Source organism: Acartia tonsa, chromosome 6 (genome assembly GCF_053477335.1).
Source record: "Acartia tonsa isolate MP-2025a chromosome 6, ASM5347733v1, whole genome shotgun sequence".
Classification (NCBI taxonomy): Eukaryota; Metazoa; Arthropoda; class Copepoda; order Calanoida; family Acartiidae; genus Acartia; species Acartia tonsa.
The window spans coordinates 40,004,250-40,025,058 of record NC_137265.1 but is presented as its reverse complement, the minus strand read 5'-3'; the positions used below and the strand labels follow the sequence as shown (position 1 = coordinate 40,025,058).

Here is a 20,809-nt window from a genome sequence, read left to right as displayed (position 1 = left end):
TATTAAAAAAAAAAATTCCCAATATTAACTAGAGCTTACCTAATTTCATTATGTTAAAGCATCTGGCTATCTAAACTTGAAAAGATAATTTATGAATTTTATTTAATATACTACCTAGGTATTAAGTATTTATTTTTCTATTAAATTATAACAATTTTATTGGTTTACATGCTTTCTACCAATTTAAGTTGATTTGAAACAATTAGTAGTGGAATAATTTTGATATTAACCAAAAGAAAGCAGGGCATCTTCAATTTAATTTAACCTAGTTTCTTATCCTTGTATCCCTGCCTCCAGGTACACAGAGTGCCATTGTACAGTTTACAGATCACAAGGAGGCCAAGGCCGCCAGGACCAAGGGCAAGGAATGTCAGGACCTAGCAGTTATTTTTAGTTTCATATCTTAGATTATATTTTACTTCAAGACTACCAAATACCAAATTTTTTTAAAATATCTTAAAATACTTTTCCAGTATGGCTTCGAAACCGATTAATATCCGGTCCTCAGCCATACCGAAAAAATATGTATAGCATCGTATTATAGACGATTTGTCACGATTATTAAATTAAAAATAAAATTATCAAATTAATAGGTACCAGTATTGTTAGATCAGGCCTTGGACCCCTAGGGCCTAACAAAACAGTTTTTAATATTTCATTTTAATTTCCGCGGAAAGCTGTTTATACTACGATGCGATAAATACTATCAAATTATTCTTTCATGCCCGTACATTCTAAAATAGGACATACTAACTTTTTAAGTCTAGCTAAAAAATAACTAGAAGGTTTTTTATCAGATCGTGCATAGTGAAGTTCCCGCTATTGAGCAAATTTACTATTATTCACCCGGAGGCAAAAGACGGATTCGTCACTCTACTGGCGGCAGCAGCTGCTCTGAGGACACAGATAAGCCACCGATGGCAGCGGCTAATCCGGCAGGAGAGCCAGCTAGAAAAGCTGTTGATTTGTTTGGGGCTAAGCAGCTGCTTCAGAAAGAGACAAAACAGATTAAAAAGCCGTTTAGTCTCAGCAAAGTTTTGAAACCTCAAGGTATATACTTATTTTTTACGTCCCTAAGCTAGAAATAACTTGATACCATTATACATTATTTTAAAATGAAATTCTTTCTGAAACCAACAATAGATATATTATCCTAGATTGTCTGGTTAATCAAACACAACAACTCTTGAAAGAGAAATTATATAGGCAGATATTTGTTATATTTGGTTGAATATGATTCAAATCCACAGTATAGTACATTTCCCTGTGCAAAGCTTTATTCTAAATAATCTAAAAGCTTGTATCTGATGTATTATATCATATGGATGAAATGAAGAAAAAAAAGGTTTGCCATTTTGTACCAAAATGGTACACGTTCAAACACATGATGGGGTAGGATTTTTAATACAGTCTAGTTACTATTCTTTTAATATAAGATTGCTTTAATGACTTTCTATATTTGTCAAACGAACCAATTATAAATTATCTTAAGCTTTATACATAATATTATGTAGGTCGATCTGAAAACTTGGAGGACAAAGGAACCATAGATCCTGGTATTGTTAGAAGTACGGAGAGTTTGAGCCAACTCCTGGCCATCATGAAGACTCAAACATTCTCGCATTCTGACAGGTAATATTTATATTTAAGTCTTGCCATGGAGGAAGGAATTGTTACAAAAAGTACCCAAAGTTTTAATAAGACGTTCTCTCATTCGATAGCTCGAAAACTTAAAATATTTATCAAATCTTGATTTGTTGGTTAAAACTATCAGTGCCCAAACTTTTCATGGTTGGTTCAACATATAAGTGTCCAAACTTTTTAACCAACACATATAATATACAAAGGGGCAATTTGTTGATCACTATTATATTAAAATGCATAACAATTTATCGTACATTATCTTATCCCTTAAGATCCCTGAATAATACATTTCTCTGTTATAAGGTTATCAGTATTAGAGGCTCGGGATAAATATATTCGTCTACGTAATCCTGACAGTGTCACAAGGGCTGGAACCAACTATGAAAATGTCAACCTCAAGGTAGATAATTTTCCTTATATAAAAGTTACAGGATGTCTAACTGATGTCACTTACCACTGGACCGACATGGTTCTCTCTTAAAGTGAAGCTTCTTAACGGTTCTGGGAAGGTTGATACCAATGCTGGGGGAGGGTACCTACTTTCACCCAAGAGAAATCTTTCTGAAAATAATATAATACCACCCCCCTCCAAAAAAAATTAAAACTTTGTTTTTCTATAAATAAAATGTGAACATATATTTTTTGTTTTTTGTTTTACATTTTTTGTTCTTGTTAAGGGAACGTGTCCTGACATGTGTTCTGAAAGGGAGAGGTACAGCAGATCCGCTAAGAATCAGCTGCGATGGTTTGAGAAGGAGACTGGGGAGCTCAACCATTTTGCAACTGTCAAGGAACATTCTAGATCAGCTGCTGACCAGGTAAACTATCAGTATACTGATATTTAAATTAAATTGAATGTTGTCAGGGTTGGCATATCGGGCACTTTTTTTCGATAACGGGCCGCCCGATTGCCCAAGAGGGTTTCGGGCGAACAAGGGGGTTTTGGGCACCCTTTTGGGCAAAAGTCGTAAAAAGGTTATAAAATATCCTAAAACCAAACTGAAACTTATAATAGAAATAAAATAGTTTAAAACTATCTAAGGACCTATAAAAGCTCGACTGGAAAGGAGAACCATATTGGTTCAGCGGTTAGCGAAATCCTTCCTTAGATACAAAAAAAGATTATTAATTTATATAATAGTAAATATCACCCCAAAAAAATACGTCCGCCCCCCCTCTTTTTCAACCCCCCAAAACGGGGGGTGCCCAAATCTGCCCAAAAGGACCGATCAAGGGCGGCCCAAAACCGCCCGCCCGATATGCCAACCCTGAATGTTGTAGGTAACTCCTTTGCTACTAGTTTTCAATACTCGTAGCAGAGGGTATCATAGATGTTTTTTTATATAACGGAGGTGTACGCGATTGTAATATAATTTGGTAAGGTTTTAGGTCTGTACCTTAAGAATTCGATAGCAATGAACTGATTGAGTTTTACATTTTAGGAAAAGTCCTTGTATGGTTTTAGGCTATTTTATTTTCAGATTAAAGTCTTTGAATGGTTTCATGTAAATTTTATACCTTTCCTACTCCTTCGAATATTATAGAGACCCATATATGCTGGGGGTTCAACCACTAGTCATAGGAATATAGTATATACACAAAGGGTTGTACGTTAATTGCTTTGTGTTGTATAATTATAAACGAAAAGAGCATTTTATGTTCTTTAAGGTTTGTCAACATTGTTTTTCTTTAGGATGTGCCACTGTCTCATGAGTTAAGACCAGCCCCTGTGCTTAACAAAACCCTTAATTTTCTGATGTGTAACATCATGGATAGGATCGACTATATGTCTGGCTCCATGCTGGAGTGGTTCAGGTTAGAGTTATAAATTTAATTGTTTATATCATTCCTGGGGGGAATATGATTTTAGACCGTAAATTACACTGGTACCCGAAGCTTTTTTTAACCACGTAATCTTACTCGTTGGCTAAAAAACTTTCCGCACTTGGAATTTTGATTGATTGGTTCAAGCTTTCCAAACAATGATTTTAAATTTTACAAGGGATAAGTTTGATTATCGTCATTGGAGATGTACATCAACTTATAGATCCCTTACGATCTCTGATATCATTGTCTGATTTGTATAATCCATCGTAAGCAATAATATTTTGCATCAATCTTTTTTGCCAGCAATATCATTAGCTTATTATTTCAAATATTACTTTTTCAGTTTTTATCCGTTTGAAATTTCATAGTTGTTTTTTATAAGGGGTTGCACATTATATAGGAATTTACAAATCCTTTTTTATAAAATGCCTAAGCTTTCTTGTACATATAAGAATCTTGTTTTCTGTTTAGTTTTGTTGAATCAAGTGCCCAAAATGGGGATGTTTACAATGAGCCCATGGCTAATTTTGTACCACAGTCGGATCAGGTGAAATTACTTTCTTCTGGTTCTTTATTTTCTAAGAGGGGGAGGGGGTGGTACTTGCCAAATTTGTCTTTTAATCCCATTTCAAACAAAATATCGTAGTAAAAGTTTTTTCTCTGTAAAATTATAAACAAAAAAATATACATATTCTGAAGCTTTTTTCAACATTTCAATTAAATATTTAAATTTTACAGAAACAATTCAGTGTTGGCGATTGGTTTGAGTACATATGGAGTACCACCAGAGCTATTAGAAAGGATATCACCCAACAGAACTTGGTAGATACAGGTAGGATTATTAGTTTAAGTATAAATGAAGTACTACCAGAGCTATTAGAAAGGATATCACCCAACAGAACTTGGTAGATACAGGTAGGATTATTAGTTTAAGTATAAATGAAGTACTACCAGAGCTATTAGAAAGGATATCACCCAACAGAACTTGGTAGATACAGGTAGGATTATTAGTTTAAGTATAAATGAAGTACTACAGTCTACCAGAGCTATTAGAAAGGATATCACCCAGCAGAACTTGGTAGATACAGGTAGGATTATTAGTTTAAGTATATATGAAGTACTACAGTCTACCAGAGCTATTAGAAAGGATATCACCCAGCAGAACTTGGTAGATACAGGTAGGATTATTAGTTTAAGTATATATGAAGTACTACAGTCTACCAGAGCTATTAGAAAGGATATCACCCAGCAGAACTTGGTAGATACAGGTAGGATTATTAGTTTAAGTATATATGAAGTACTACAGTCTACCAGAGCTATTAGAAAGGATATCACCCAGCAGAACTTGGTAGATACAGGTAGGATTATTAGTTTAAGTATATATGAAGTACTACAGTCTACCAGAGCTATTAGAAAGGATATCACACAACAGAACTTGGTAGATACAGGTAGGATTATTAATTTAAGTATATATAAAGTGCTACTAGAGCTATTAGAAAGGATATCACCCTACAGAACTTGGTAGATACAGGTAGGATTATTAGTTTAAGTATAAATGAAGTACTACCAGAGCTATTAGAAAGGATATCACCCAACAGAACTTGGTAGATACAGGTAGGATTATTAGTTTAAGTATAAATGAAGTACTACCAGAGCTATTAGAAAGGATATCACCCAACAGAACTTGGTAGATACAGGTAGGATTATTAGTTTAAGTATAAATGAAGTACTACCAGAGCTATTAGAAAGGATATCACCCAACAGAACTTGGTAGATACAGGTAGGATTATTAGTTTAAGTATAAATGAAGTACTACAGTCTACCAGAGCTATTAGAAAGGATATCACTCAGCAGAACTTGGTAGATACAGGTAGGATTATTAGTTTAAGTATATATGAAGTACTACAGTCTACCAGAGCTATTAGAAAGGATATCACCCAGCAGAACTTGGTAGATACAGGTAGGATTATTAGTTTAAGTATATATGAAGTACTACAGTCTACCAGAGCTATTAGAAAGGATATCACCCAGCAGAACTTGGTAGATACAGGTAGGATTATTAGTTTAAGTATATATGAAGTACTACAGTCTACCAGAGCTATTAGAAAGGATATCACCCAGCAGAACTTGGTAGATACAGGTAGGATTATTAGTTTAAGTATATATGAAGTACTACAGTCTACCAGAGCTATTAGAAAGGATATCACACAACAGAACTTGGTAGATACAGGTAGGATTATTAATTTAAGTATATATAAAGTGCTACTAGAGCTATTAGAAAGGATATCACCCTACAGAACTTGGTAGATACAGGTAGGATTATTAGTTTAAGTATATATGGAGTGCTACTATAGATATTAGAAAGGATATCACACAACAGAACTTGGTAGAAACAGGTATCGTTAGATCTTGTCAAATCCCGCTTCAAAAAATGTCTTACTCTTATCCGCAACCCCCCTTTAAAATACTCATGATTCCCTTGTTAAATTGCCTGTTCATCAAGTTTTTGCCTGGTAAAACATTCAAAAGATTTCATATTTTCAATTCAAATGCCCTGAATTATCAAATCGGATAATGGCTGAAAATATGCAACATTTGTTGAATCAGCAGAGATAGATTCGTAAGCCTAACAACTTTGGGGACTTTAGTGAATTTAGATTGGTTGACTTATTAAGTTAAGTGTTCACACGTTTCAACCACTAATTTTAATCTACAGAGGGTGTAATTTTGTGTATCATCATTTGGGATGTACATCAATATATCGGCTATTTTCTTCACCCTTTAGCTCCCTGTGAATTAGCCTGGTAAAGAAATATAAACAATTTCTCTTTTCTGTTAAGTAAGTGTTAGCCTGGTGGAGAAATGCGCGAGGTTCCACATATTCTGTTCTGAGCGCCTGATAGAGGAGGATGCTCATGATTTTGATCCCAAGTTGAACAATGAGAATATGACCAAGTGTATGCAAACACTCAAGCATATGTACTATGATCTCAGGTAATATGAGCTTAGCAGAGAGGGAGGGGACAGTGGAATGTAAGTTTAGTACCCAAAGTTTTATACACTTAATCTCTATTTCGTTTGCTATAAATCTTTGTGTACTTTTAGTTGGTTCAAACTAGAAGTGCCCAAACTTTTTATGGTTGGTCTTTTAGTGTACAAACTTTTTAACCAATAAATACAATCTAATTCGTTTATCACCATTGAAATGTATAACAATTTATCGTACATTTTGACCAATGATTATAATGTAATTTTTTTTTGTTTCCAATACAAAAAAAAATTATTTTCTAATTTTTTTTTGTTTTCCATCGTGATCTACTTTAAATCCATGAAATTGCTTAAAGAATTATTTATTTAGTTTGGAAGGTATTTTCTGTGAAAATGAAGCTGAATTCCGTAGCTATGATATCCTTCTTAATCTAAATGAAGGAGACACCCTCAGGTAATTTTTATATTTTTACATTCTGGATATTTTAATAATCAGTTTATTATGAACTATTTCCCACGACCCTAACATCTAGGAAATCTGTATTTAAGGAAGGAGGCCTGTTGCAGAAAAATAGCCTAAAACTATCTCAAGACATAAATATAAAAATCTTAACAGCCTAAAACTCTACCAGGATCTATGTTAAGCTTTATAAAATTAAGAACTATATCGGCTCAGTAAATATCGAAATCTTAACCTTAATACTTTATAAAATAGGATTTCAAGACAGTTCATCTTGTGGCACATTGCATCTACGTTGTTTACAGAATACTACTGCCAACTCTTGATTGTAAGAGCTTTGTCAAAAAGCCTTGCTTTAAAATGTTTAAAATCCGTAGCACCTATTAATTGACTCTGGAAAATCACCTATTTCTACTATTAATGTCACACTTAAAGACTTTACCTAGTTTAGCTCTCAAATTCACCATCTCAATTAAACAAGCAATACAAGATACAATTTTAATTGAAACATTTTTGTTAGGAAAGCTCAGTCTCTCTCTGCAGAAGTTCGAAACCATCCAAGGTAAATATTCAAATAAAGTTAGAATTAGATTATTTTATTTATGAATAAAGTTTTTTTATTAGTTTTATGTTTTTAAATACCATATGTTATTGATTAGAAAGAATATTAGAAATGAAACTTGAGCATGAAATCTTTCGTTAAAATCACCCAATTCTTATCAAACTTAATCACACTTTCTGATTTTTCATGTTTCTCTTCATTTTTTGATTTTTGTAGATATAATTTTACCGTTTACAAATATTTGATAAAAAGGGGGGGGGGGGGGGGCGAAAATGACACTTTTTGAAACCAAAACTAAAAGTCAAAGGAACTCAACTAAAAAAAGAGTTACAGGTCTGAGATTTTGCATGGCAGTTGCTTTATACCTGTAACTCTTTTTTAGTTGAGTTCCTTTGTTGACTTTTAGTTTTGGTTTCAAAAAGTGTCACTTTCGCGCCCCTCCCCCCCCTTATATAAATCATCTATTTTTAACTTAAAACAAAACTTATTGTTATTTTTTTTGTTCTAGTGTGGTTCATGCTTTGAAGATATGCAATACAATCAACAGTAACAATTATGTCAGGTAAATAAAAGCAAATAATAGTATTAATAGCTTTCCTTGGATATTGAAATAAAAAATTATAATATTAAAACCAGTTATGTTAGACCCGAGGCTAACAAAACTGGTTTTAATTTTTAAGATTTTTATTTTGATATTTGTGAAAAATTGTCTGTAATGCGATGCTATACATGGTTTTTCAGTACGACTGCGAACCGGTTCTAATCGATTTCTAATCTAAGTGATTTGATTAAAATTAAGCAAAATTGGCAATTTTTCCAATTGCGTGAAATATCAGAAACCAATAAATGTTCTGAGGAATATTGAGATACTTCTTAATTTTTAGATTAAATTGAGTTCATTAAATCTACAGACAATATAAAAAACCACTTTTTTTGCTTTAGATTTTTCCGTCTTGTTCGTCAAAGTTCGTATTTGGAGATGTGTATTCTTAAAAGATACTTTTATCAAGTAAGATTTAATTTTTTTAACATTGCTTGTTTAAAAACTAACAATCGTTGCTTTTTTTTATAATTTTATTGTTTGTATATGTTTAAGTTAATAACCCGAGGGGGGGGGGGGGTACTACATACTATAATAACCACATTATCTTATTTTTTGACCCAAAAGCTTTTGGTACTTTTATTGAATTCTGATTGGTTTGTTCATTAAAGTAAGTGTTCAAATGCTTCAAATACAAATTGTAATCTACAGAAGGGGTAATTTTGTGTATTATTATTGGGGATGTGCTCGATTTATCGGCCATTGTATAATATATATCCCTTTATAACCTGAAATATACATTTACAAAAATAAATAAATACAACCTAGTTTTGTTACAGATATGCTTCTTTTAAAGGTACGCAGGCGAGCAATAGACGTGATGGTGCGAGCTTTCGTAGCACCAAGACAAGTTGTACAGTTCCCAATTGAGAAAATATTTGATATGCTTGCTTTTGAGGTACAGTAGTTTCAATCATGTATTTTTTTCATATTTTGGGGTATCTCAGAATTATCCAAATATTGCATGCCCAGTTCATGATCATATGGCCAAACGCCCCTCAGACAGCCAACCCTTTGATTGTCCAAGTTTTATATGGAAATCCCAACTGTGATGGTTATGGGTATTTTTAATAAAGCTAATTTTGTTTAAAACTGTAATTTTCTATGTTATTCATCAATCTACAGAAGTCTTTATTTTTTTCTTCATATTCATTGTCTAATCCCTTATAACACTTATAAAAACATGGATTGGTTGAATTACATTGTTATTTAATATTTGAATTATGTAGAGTTTGCGTGAGTGTGCTAGCTTCCTGCGCCAACACGGAATTGAGTCAGAGGACGACACTGCGTACCTGGACAGAGGCGGCTTCCGCCATCCCGACACCGCTCCCAAACAGGCTCGCTCCTACAACCTAATTGATTCACGCAAGACAACGTCCTACGGCGAGGTGGTCAATGGCGGGCCGTTACCGCCGAACCCGTACCTGACCTACGAGCCCCACAATAGTTTTGACAAGAATGGGTTTCTGAAGCCTGAATCTTATGAAGCTAAAGATCAGGTAATGTATGAGTAGAAGATTGTTGATATTGGCCCCCAATAATAACATAAACATTATCTTATCTCAATAAGTGTATGCTTCTAAAGGCATAATGTAACATTTAATATTTTTTCACAACACTTAAAGTTATCAATATATAATTCTAGTAGACTGATGTTCACTGATATGATAAAAAAAATCAATGTGAGATGGAAAAATATATATATTGACATTTTCGTGCACTATCTCTAAAAAACCATACACAAAATGTTTTTGATAAAGGCTTAGTATTAAGTCCTGTTTTAGAAATTCTAAGTAAAACACACATTTATAGTATGATAATTACTTTTAGGAAGGAGGACAATCTCCCGAGGAGCTAGAGCAGCAACGTCTTGAAGATGAGCGGAGAAAGAAACTCATGGAGGAGTCTAAACTCATTCTTGCAGGTTTTTTTATACAATATTGGGTGGTTTCCCTTCAAAGTGCCGAGTCGTACACATAATCCCCTCCCCCTGCTTATTTTAGCTAAATATGGAAGTACAGTTTTTCTTTTTATTTATTTCTTTAGGTTAGGTTATTTAAGAATAAATTTTAATTGGGAACTGAGTAGCCCAACTGGGTAAGGCATAGTGAAATAATTCTCCTTTCTTTGCAATTTATTTCCAAAATTTGGAGTGGGTTCATTGCTCGATAAAAAAAATTAATTTTAATATTTTTGGTAGCGTAGATTCATTAAACTAGGAAACGGTCGGTATGAATCAAAAAGATTCTTGAAAACTTGAATGCTTTAGAAATAGAACTGTGATGTAATATTTAGTGATTTATCGTCAATACATGTTTAGAAATATTCTTTACTTTTATTTACACTTTAACAACTCACAGAAATGTTTTAGGACTAATAACCAGTACTGTTGAAACAGAAGCCAAAAAGATTGCCATAGAAGCCATAGCCGAAGCCAAATTGGCTGTACACATTAAAGCTGTTTATCAAAGGTAAACATAATAATGAATAAAGTCTAGTCTGTCCTAACACCCGTGGTTTCACCCAGCAGATAGCTTTTTATAGCATGACCTTTGTATATAAGTCCTAACTGTGCATGGTAATGATTTGTGCCTGACACTAGGCACTTTTTGTAACGTCTCTAGTATGACAGGGAGTGTTCTAGACTCGAACCTGACACCTTCTCGACAAAAACCCAACACATTTATTCTTTATTTTTCTAAACACAAACGTCTGGGGCAATTCTGGCTTCAATATTGTTCATTTAAACTCAAAATTCATGAATAATCTTTGAGATTATCAACATTATTTCTATATCACAATTTAGTGGTTTCTTTTTCTCATTATTGTACTTTTATAGTATAATTATGGAAAGTGTGGAGGAAAACTTGACAGATATTGCCACCAAATCAATCAAAGAGGCCAAGAATGCTCTTCTTATGGAAAGGTATTGTTCAAATAATTTGATTAATTTTTTTTTTAATTAACCTTTTTAGGCTATTGTTTGCTAACACGAACAAATGTATTTCTAAAGAATGACTTTTCCAGTATCGCTTCGAAACCGCTAAATATCTGCTGGATAAGAACCGGTTCTCTGCTATACTGTAAAAGCATGTATAACAGCGTATTATAGACCCTTCACGGATTTTAGAATGAAAAAATCATAAAATTAATTCCATTTTGCAATCCTGGGCCTGTGGCTAACAAAACTGGTTTTAGCTTTTATAAAAAATTTTCATTCTAAAATCCGCATAAAGTCTATAATGCGATAAATAACTACTTTAGACTAGCTGAGCAAAAAGTTGAGGAAGAGAAAGAGGTGGCTATCGAAACTATCATTGAGGAGATGGTTGACAAAAATATTGAAACAGTTGCACAGGAGTCATTGACAGATGCAAGGTAGGCCAGGACTATTATATAAAATAGAAATTTTTTTGGTCTGAAGCTTAAGATCACAACAACTACTGAACTGATTGGGTTCTTTATTATATGTAAACTTCACATAGGTCCTGTGATGGTTTAAGGCTTTACAGATTTAAGTCTTGAGTGGTTTTATGCTAATTTTCTAGTAGCCCCATTCTGACCCCTTCAATACAGGGCCTCTAGATGCTAGGGGCTCAACCGCAAGTTATATTATAAGGAACTATAATAAACGATATGTAAAAGTTTGTATTTTTAAAGACAAAATTGGGGTATAGTACTTTCCACGACATCCCTCCATAAGGGGCGATTTGTCGTATTTTGAAAATGGCTTTTTATAGGTTATTTAAGGTTAGGTTAGGTTATATTGGGTTAGGTGATTGCCCCACAGGGTTAGGTAATTGGCCCCGCAGGGTTAGAGCCCCCCGCAGGAGTTAGAAATAGGAGAAAACTTACTGTCAAAAATACGAAGAATCGCCCCTTATGGAGGGATGTCGTGGAAAGGACTATACCCCAAAATTGAATAGGGAAACGGTATGGATACTTATGATAAAATTGTGTTGGTTAGTCAAATGCTTTGTTGAAATCGAAAATACATTTATTCGGGACATTTAATATAGATAAAATATATTTCCCTAACAATTTAAAATGATTGTATGAGCAGAAAATTGCTTTAAATTGCATTATAATTTAGATTGAATGCCAAAGCGGACGCAGAAAAATCAGCGGCTAGCCGTGTTGTTGATCAGCTGTGCCAGGAAGTAGCTGATGATTTGACCGCAACTGTGGCTGCTCAGGTATAGTAAAAAATTTGTCACAAAATTTAACACCAGGGATCAAAAGGGATAAGACTAGGTTAATAATCCAACGAATAAGAAAACTGACTTTGGGAACTATTTTAATAAACAGCCCAATGTCCCCTCCCTACCTGATTCAACACACACATATGTTACAAAGTATATTCTATTTATAGATTTTTTTTCAGTATGGCTTTTATTAAACCTGAATTAGAACTGGTTCACGGCCGTACTGAAAAATCGTGTAAAGCATCGTATTAAAGACAATTTCCACGAATATTAAAGTAAAATAAAACCAGTTTTGTTAGCCCGGACCTTCGGTCCCTCTTTGCTAACAAAACTGGTTTAAATCTTGATTTTTTTTATTTTAATATTCGTTGAAAGCTGTCTATGATACAATGTGATGAATACCTATTAGTAAATGTGAAAGCTATTAATTATCTCTCCTCTGTAGTAATAACTGCTTATTTTCTTAAATTTTTTTTATACAGCACCCCAAATATTTTAAGCTTTTATGCTTTGTAAGTTTTCTTACTGTTTTTAACCTTTATTTGGTTAATAATGTAAGTTTAAATGTAGCTTAAATATTTTTGCTTATCAGGCCATGCAAGAAGAACAAGATCTATTAGAACAGAAGATTAAAAAGTTCCAACAAGCCTCTGATAGAAGACTTCTTGCCAAATATTTGAAGGTGACTTTCTATTGATTCATTGACAAATTGTAACATTTTATTCACTCCATTGAAAGCATATAATGGAAAGTAGTAAGGTGTATTTGTTTGTCCATTAAGATCTCGTTAACCAAGGAAACATGATTGAGTTATCTAATAGAGGGAAGCTTCACATTAGACATTATAGGGTGGTTTTAGGCTATTTTTATGGCGAATTTTGACCTTTTCACCAACTACCTCCTTTTTATATGTACACAACACAGCCCCTTAATGCAAGAGGTGCAGCTGCAATCGTTAATAAGCTGCAGTATGATAATAGAGTACTTCCAATCTTATTGCAGCTAAATATCTTATCTTATTACATAAAGTAGTAAGTTTTTTTAAAGATTTTAATAACTGCTGAATGAGTTCTCCATTTTAAGTAAGCATTACAAAGGTCCCAATATGGTTTTAGGCTATTTCGGTCTTTCCCTACCATTATAAAGACAGAGTCCTTAGAATCTAGGAGCACATCCGCTATAACTTATATTTGGTTACAGGTATGGCATCAGTTAGTGTCCAAGCGCAGGAAGAGGAACATGGTACTAGATGATTTCCCAGTGATGCCTGCTTCGTATTCACCTGAACAACAATCAAAAAGACTTAAAGGTAAATGGTAGCGAAGACAAACGCATGAGTGACAACAAACGTCGGTGTTTAACTAATCATTTACAAAATATTTTATTAATTTAAGTTCCTGTAGTTCCACTACTGTTTATTTTCCTTGTTTGATAAAAGATGTAATAAAAATGTGTATATGTGTTATCTAGACAACTACCTGGAGTCAGTGGTGGGTACCTTTTTCGTCTGCTAAAAATTTGCTTTTTGCTCTATTGTGGCGACTTGGCTGTGTTTTCGATCCCATTCCCCCTCTATTTTTTTACTCTTACAATTTAATCTTTAGGTGGAGAAACAGGCAAAAGAAAGTCATTATCCCAACAAAAATTGGATAGAATGGAGCTTGATAATATGCTGAAGATGGCTGTGACAATGAAATCTGTACAAGAATCTGCTGTTCTTTTACCTTTTGATTTGGTCTCCTGGTTAGGTAAGATTTTCATTTGAAAATTTGTAATTTTAATTATTTAAATTATACTTGCATGAACCGTTCTAAAATTGTATTAGTTAGGAATAGCGTATTTTCCCTAGAGGCCTCTAGCGGCACGTAAAATGTTTTCTTTTCAATCTAAATATGTTAAGATCAGCTGTTCACCGAAAAATATCTAAAAGGCCGCTAGTTGCTAGTATATTTTTATTTTATTTTTGACGAATTCTCTTGGGAGGGTGGTGGTACCCTCCCCCAAAATAGTTACAAACCTGTCCAGGACCTATGAGAAGCTTCACTTTAAAAGAGATCCATATCGGTTCAGCGGTTACAAAGATCCTTCGGTACACACAGACACACACACACACCGACACAGATCCTGTTACTTTTATATAAGGATTATTATTATAAGGTGAACGAGGTGACAGTATGCCTATGTATAAAATGTTAATTTCTTCTGAAAACTTGGATGATTCCGCAGATTTCTATCCAATACAACAAATGATTTTTGCAAAGTTCAAGTAAGATTTTTTGGATTTTCGCAGTAGCGCAGTTACTATTACTAGATATCTGTACGCTGATTGTGATTATTATCTAAGGTATTATAATGAAAGAACCCAACTTTCCTTATTGACGCATTAATATATATTTAAATCTAAACTGATCCTATTTAAGTGGAACTTAATTGATAGGCACTTTCATAGGTACAAACTACACTTTTAAGATAAGTCAAAGATAAGGGGAAGGGGTAGTTTTTCGTTTATTTGTTTTTACTTTAGGTCAGGTTAGGATAATTTATATTAGGAACTAGTTATACTCGTAGTTTAAAAGGAAAGAAAAAAAGAATAAACTCGCTCATTATTTTAATTTATTACAAAAATAACCAAATAATGTCAGTACTTGGTTTCTCTACCCATAGAGCCCATTGTCATTGTTAAAACATACATTTTTCTATACCTTAATGTTTTTTAGAGTGTAAAAGAATTATCTTTAGGAGAATGTTTCCGAGTGCGAATGAAGATGAAAACAAAGAAATTATTATTCGGAGACGTGTTCTCTTGGGCGACCATGCTCTTCTGTCTCTTTGTGTCAGGTAAAATCATTCCGATAAATATCCGCTGGATTATAACCGGTTAAAACAAAAAATATTATTTATAGCCTCGTATTATAGACAATTTTCCACGAATATTGAAATAAAAATCATAAAATTAGGCTTAAAATTTTTCTTTCAATCGATTTAAGTTTTGAGGGTGGACTAAGACTTTCTTTATAATAATATTAATCTTTTATTTTTACAAAACAAACATTATAGGTATATTTAGAAATGTAACTCAAGAAGCCTTGGATTCTGCACTATTTTCTGAGATAAATCGGCGTCAGCTGTTTTCTGGAAGTTCAGGCATTCTTTTCCTCCATCTTGATCCAGAGGTCAATCCTTGTGAGAGGCTAGAGGCCATGTTAGTGAACAGACCATCGATTCCAAGCATACCCATCCAGGGATCAATACTTAAATCTTATCTTTTCATTCTGGAAACAATATTGCTTCAATGATATTAAGTAGTAAGGGTTGTTTGAATGAATCTTAAGATCTCTGAAATTGCTGGTCCGAATGAGTTGTACTTTTTAGGGAAGGTTTTTAATTTTCTTGAGTTAGTTTAGGCGAAGCAACAGGGAAAAATGAAAACCGCTAGAAAAGAGATGGACAATTCCTTATTTTCATGACGTCACATGGTTGATTTTTTGAGATAATTTGTAGTTAAACTTCAATGAAAGTTTTTTTTTTAAATAAAAAACAAATTTTAAAAAATAACTACTGTCCCTAGAGTAAAACGTGTCCGTAAGTTGTTGAAGAATTTTCTAATTATAATTACCAAAATTTTCTTTAAGTATTTGATCTTCCAGGTTATAACCTGTATGGAGCAGTCCGCATTCGAGGAGATGACCAACATCGGCCAGTACGTGGAGAAGGCCCTGATCAGCGGCTATCAGATCAGACAAGTGTCGGATAAATTGTTCAATATCGACAACTGTGTATCTGTGACGGAGGCTGTCAGATCCCTGGTCCAGGAACGACCTCTTGGAGATCCTACCAAGGAATGTCATGTTATCTTAAATGATAAGGATATAGTTGTAGACACTGTCACAAGAAGCGCTATTTTTTGCTCTCATTAAATGGAAAATTACTTGTTGAGTAAATTTTTTGTGATAGGAATGTTAGAGGCAATATATATTTCCTTAAGCTGCAAGATTGTTATTTTTTTAGTTAGGGAGGGAGTGAAAATTGGACATTAAATTCAAGTTCCGTTGACGTTGCACTAGTATTTTAAAACGTTATCTATAAAAATTTTACATAACATACCATTTATCTCTAGGCATTAATTACTAAGCCGTTGACCGAATTTGCTGAAAGTTTTCTGCCCTACCAAATATTTGGTGAGATGTACAGGAACAGATTGGAGCGATACAAGAAAGGGTTGCCAGACAGAAGTTTTACTGACCTTGTTACCTTTTATAATGCGGGATTAGATCATCTGGCAACAACATTGAAGGTAGGTAGATTTTTTTAGAATTTAAGCATGGAGTTAAAAGAAACAAAAATGGTTTCAAAAAAACGTTTTGTAAAGTTTGCAAAAGTCTTGTTATTTTCCTCCATTTTACGATTTCTCAGGCTGTGCTGTAATAATTTGTTTATTTCAAGGACTACGCCCCTAGAAGCCTCTAGGGACACTTAAGTGAAGGGGAAAGTCGACTGTATAGTACACTTTTAATTTTAGTTTTATACTCTAGAGGGTGGTGGTACTATTCCCCATAATAGTTGAAACCTTCCCTATACCTTTTAATGAGAAGATTCATAATAAAGGAGAACCATATCGGTTTAGCAGTTAGCAAGAATTTCAAAATTGTATTTGTATAGGAAACAGAGTTAGGAGAAATATGCTGGCCTATTCCTGAATTCAGTGCTACAGCCAGATCACATGCTGGAACCTGTGACCTCCCCGCAAACTGGAACGACACCCTGTACATAGACTCCTGTGTCCAGCTGTTGGACCTCCTCAGGATGGAGGAGTTACACGTGTATGAAACTGATTCCTGGCAGGATTTGATAGACCAAGTAAGCAGTTTATAAATGATTTATTAATATTATATACTTTTCTCTTTTGATTATAGTTTTCTTTTTAGTTTTAGCTCTTTGTCCTGCCTTCTTTAAGAGAATATGATATTAAAGATATTAACCCTGCTTTCCTAATGAAATATATAATATAAAACCTAGCAGTATAACTCAAATCATCGCATCATACATAGTTACGTCAATAGTAAACTAATAAACTACAGAGTTGTTAGCAAACACTCAAAGGACGTCCAAGCCTTCTTTTTTTTAGGAGAGGGTGCCACTTTACGCCCCCTCCCCTTTTCCTTTGACGTTATTGAAACGCCCAACCATTGAATAAACCATTATTCAGGTGTGGGTGTACGTGAAGAATGTAGTTACTGGGTGTAAAACTGACACCTCAATGCTGTATTCAGCCATACAACGTGCTCTTCAGAAGTCCTACAGAAAATTTGCGGATAAATGTTCCCAACTGGGTGGAGACACACATCCTATTCCACCACTAGAACTGCTACCATGGACTGATATTCTTATCAGCTGTGCGGAATACAGGTAAAATATTTTCCAGTATGGCTTCGGAACCGATTAATATTTTCTGGATTAGAACCAGTTCTCAGCAATACTGAAATATCATGTATAGCATCGTATTACAGACTATTTTTCACAAATATAAAAATAAAATTTGTAATATTATGGTATGTTAGCCCGGACCTGTGGCCCCTCTGGACTATAAAAATTTGGGGTATAGACCTTGTTCTTGGCAACGCCCCATAAGGGACGATTTGTCGTATTTTTAGTAGCGAAGCTACTCTATAATTCGAAATGTCCGTCCTATGTCCGTCCGTCTGAGACAGAATAGGGGGAAACGTGATTTTCTCGGCTCCTATTAAAGATAGACAGCTGAAATTTTTTCACAACATTCCCATTATTAAGGAGCACAATTAACTATAAAACATCAAGGGCGGTCTTTTCAGCAGGTTTTAGGCTATTTTTGTATTTTTCACATTTTTCTCCATACCTTCAGTGTTTATGGTCCGATTTTCAAAATTTTTTCAGTTATTGATATCAAAATTAAATTTCCTGTCATTTACAGAAAACAACCATGACGGCCACACTGCCATTTTGCAGGTTTTATGCTATTTTTGTATTTTTCACATTTTCACCATATCTTCAGTGTTTATGGTCCAATTTTCAAAATTTTTCAGTTATAGATATAAGAATTAAATTTCCCGTCGTTTAAAGAAAACAACCATGACGGCCAGACTGCCTTTTTTGCAGGTTTTAGGCTATTTTTGTATTTTTCACATTATTCTCCATATCTTCAGTGTTTATGGTCCGAATTTTAAAATTTTTCAGTTATTTATATCAAACTAAATTTCCCGTCGTTTAAAGATAACAACCATGGCGGTCAGACTGTCTTTTATCAGGTTTTTGGCTATTTTTATATGTTTTACATATTTCCCCATATATTTGGTGTTTTTGGTCCCATTTTCAAACTTTATGGGGATATCAGTATCAAAATAATTTTTCCCATTGTTATGAGAATCTTTTATGTAATCTACTTTGACTGTCGTCATCATTAAAAATAAAACAAGGTTTCGTGTTTATTTTCTCCAATAAATCTATTCTTGATTTTAATAAATACACTTTAAATCTACTTTTACGTATTTCCATCCACGATTTTTTGTGCTTCGCTACTTATGGATGTTGTCATCCTTGTTAAAATGGCTTTTAATAGGTTATTTTAGGTTAGGTGATTGCCCCGCAGGGGCTAGAAATATGAGAAAAGCTACAGTGTAAATACAAAGAATCGCCCCTTAAGGGGCGTTGATACGAAAGCGAATATACCCAAAATTTATTTTAATCGGCACAGGGTTCAAGAGGAAGGGGCTTACAGTTATTTAATCCCTTCACTTCTTTTGTTTTACTTTAATAATTGAGTATTGATTTTAGGCTTCAGGAACTTGTCCAACAAGAAGATGTGACAAAAAGGATAGTAGGATACAAGGAGGCAACTCTTTACAGATTCCAACTACCAAAAGAATGGCTATGGTAGGATTTTTTATAAATTATAACTATTCCTGTATTTATCAACAGGGATTTAAAGGGAAAAGACAATGGGCGATAAATTGATTTACATTCCCAATGATGATGTACACAATTACCCCTTATGTAGTTTATAATTAGTAGTTGAAACGTATAGACACTCAACTGAATGAACCAACCAATTAATGAAAGTCTCCAAATTTATTATGCCAACCAACAATAAAATGTTATCATAAAACTTTTTGACTTAGTGTAATAAATAGCCCAATTACCCCTCCCCCCCTCCCTCACTGATTTATCAAGGCTTCTTAATTGATGAGACAATGAAAATAAATTGCTGTACACCCACAATTATGATCCCAAAGACCAGAGCTTGATCTTTAAATCATTTAAGTGGCGATTCAGATCGGGGGGCGCCAAAATTTCAGCCAATCACAGCGCTGCATTTTGAAAATGCAGCGCTGTGATTGGCTGAAAGTTTGGCGCGCCCCGATCCAAATCACCCCTAAAATGGTTTAAAGATCAAGCTCAGTATAATTTACAAAATTACAATTTTTGTCTCTTTTGCAATACCAATTTTCTATTTAAACAAAATATTTGTTTCAGTGGCCAAAGCTATATGGAAGAGCTCAAGGAAAAAACAATTATGCAACATGTTAACGATTCCGTAACTACATTCAGGTTGGTTCTTTTTTGTAATTATATTATATCCTATTATATAAAGTAGTAAAGATTTTTTTTCTATAGCTTGAGATTTCGATAACCACTGAACCGATTAAGTTCTTCATTTTTTGTACTGAAGGATCTCGCTAACCGCTGAACCGATATGATTTTCTTTTACAAGGTAGCTTCTCGTAGGTCTTGTTATGGTTTATAACTGTTTTGGATGAGATTGTGGATACCACCACTCTCCAAAAGAAATCACACCTGGAACCGCCCCCTCCCCCCAAAAAAAGAATTAATACATATACATCATTTTAGAAAATAAAAAGAATTGGCTAATTTAACCTTCACAGATATTATTAACTAGTATCTTTTTTTTGTAAATTACGCGGGGAGTTTAAATCAGAAAAAGAATATTTTATGGTTTTTAACAAATCATGCCTCAAAAACCAGCGTTTTCCAAGTGCTTTATTTTAAAAATCTACTGCCATTTTGTATCGTATGATATGATATGTTCCCTGGTAAGAAAATAATAACACTTTGAATTTAGGGAGAGTTTGTGTGTGGAGGAGACGTATCTAAACGCTGACTTACATCAGCTCCTTACAGATGAACAAAAAGATTCGTTAAGGTAATATTCTTCACTTTTGAAGTCAGGCATTTCCTAGTAACATGAATATGTTGGAGTGAGGTAACAAAAAATGCAAGGATCGAAAGGGAAAAGAAATGATAAGTTGGTGTACATCCGGTCCCGTCCCCAATGATGATACATAAAATTAACCCCTTTAGTAGATTACAGCTAGTAGTTGAAACGCTTAAACACTGAACTTAATGAACAAACCAATCAAAATCCAATTATAGTCCCCAAAATTGTTAACCATCAAATTAAAAAACGTTATTATAAAACTTTTGGGACTAGTCAATGTCTCCTCAATCCCTGGGAAAAAAACCTACAA

At 33.9% G+C, this 20,809-nt stretch overlaps 2 protein-coding genes across 2 annotated transcripts in view; one reads left to right on the top strand and one right to left on the bottom strand.

Moving 5' to 3' along the window:
* Window positions 1-20,809, bottom strand: part of LOC145322650 (protein maelstrom homolog) — a 209,714-nt gene that overhangs the window by 68,033 nt on the left and 120,872 nt on the right. The window lies entirely within an intron of this gene.
* Window positions 1-20,809, top strand: part of LOC145323103 (germinal-center associated nuclear protein-like) — a 28,711-nt gene that overhangs the window by 5,148 nt on the left and 2,754 nt on the right. Inside the window, exons 9-41 of the mRNA XM_080165487.1 lie at window positions 298-365; window positions 798-1,050; window positions 1,515-1,632; window positions 1,948-2,044; window positions 2,322-2,462; window positions 3,338-3,459; window positions 3,943-4,018; window positions 4,210-4,303; window positions 6,312-6,465; window positions 6,830-6,913; window positions 7,440-7,481; window positions 7,990-8,043; window positions 8,424-8,490; window positions 8,879-8,980; window positions 9,312-9,584; window positions 9,916-10,009; window positions 10,457-10,556; window positions 10,925-11,011; window positions 11,350-11,463; window positions 12,179-12,281; window positions 12,883-12,972; window positions 13,491-13,599; window positions 13,895-14,038; window positions 14,448-14,556; window positions 15,030-15,128; window positions 15,358-15,533; window positions 15,939-16,130; window positions 16,409-16,584; window positions 16,950-17,147; window positions 17,497-17,696; window positions 19,098-19,196; window positions 19,797-19,871; window positions 20,404-20,484. Of these exons, the coding sequence (XP_080021613.1) occupies window positions 298-365; window positions 798-1,050; window positions 1,515-1,632; window positions 1,948-2,044; window positions 2,322-2,462; window positions 3,338-3,459; window positions 3,943-4,018; window positions 4,210-4,303; window positions 6,312-6,465; window positions 6,830-6,913; window positions 7,440-7,481; window positions 7,990-8,043; window positions 8,424-8,490; window positions 8,879-8,980; window positions 9,312-9,584; window positions 9,916-10,009; window positions 10,457-10,556; window positions 10,925-11,011; window positions 11,350-11,463; window positions 12,179-12,281; window positions 12,883-12,972; window positions 13,491-13,599; window positions 13,895-14,038; window positions 14,448-14,556; window positions 15,030-15,128; window positions 15,358-15,533; window positions 15,939-16,130; window positions 16,409-16,584; window positions 16,950-17,147; window positions 17,497-17,696; window positions 19,098-19,196; window positions 19,797-19,871; window positions 20,404-20,484 (3,991 nt within the window). The remainder of the gene's footprint in view (window positions 1-297; window positions 366-797; window positions 1,051-1,514; window positions 1,633-1,947; window positions 2,045-2,321; window positions 2,463-3,337; window positions 3,460-3,942; window positions 4,019-4,209; window positions 4,304-6,311; window positions 6,466-6,829; window positions 6,914-7,439; window positions 7,482-7,989; window positions 8,044-8,423; window positions 8,491-8,878; window positions 8,981-9,311; window positions 9,585-9,915; window positions 10,010-10,456; window positions 10,557-10,924; window positions 11,012-11,349; window positions 11,464-12,178; window positions 12,282-12,882; window positions 12,973-13,490; window positions 13,600-13,894; window positions 14,039-14,447; window positions 14,557-15,029; window positions 15,129-15,357; window positions 15,534-15,938; window positions 16,131-16,408; window positions 16,585-16,949; window positions 17,148-17,496; window positions 17,697-19,097; window positions 19,197-19,796; window positions 19,872-20,403; window positions 20,485-20,809) is intronic.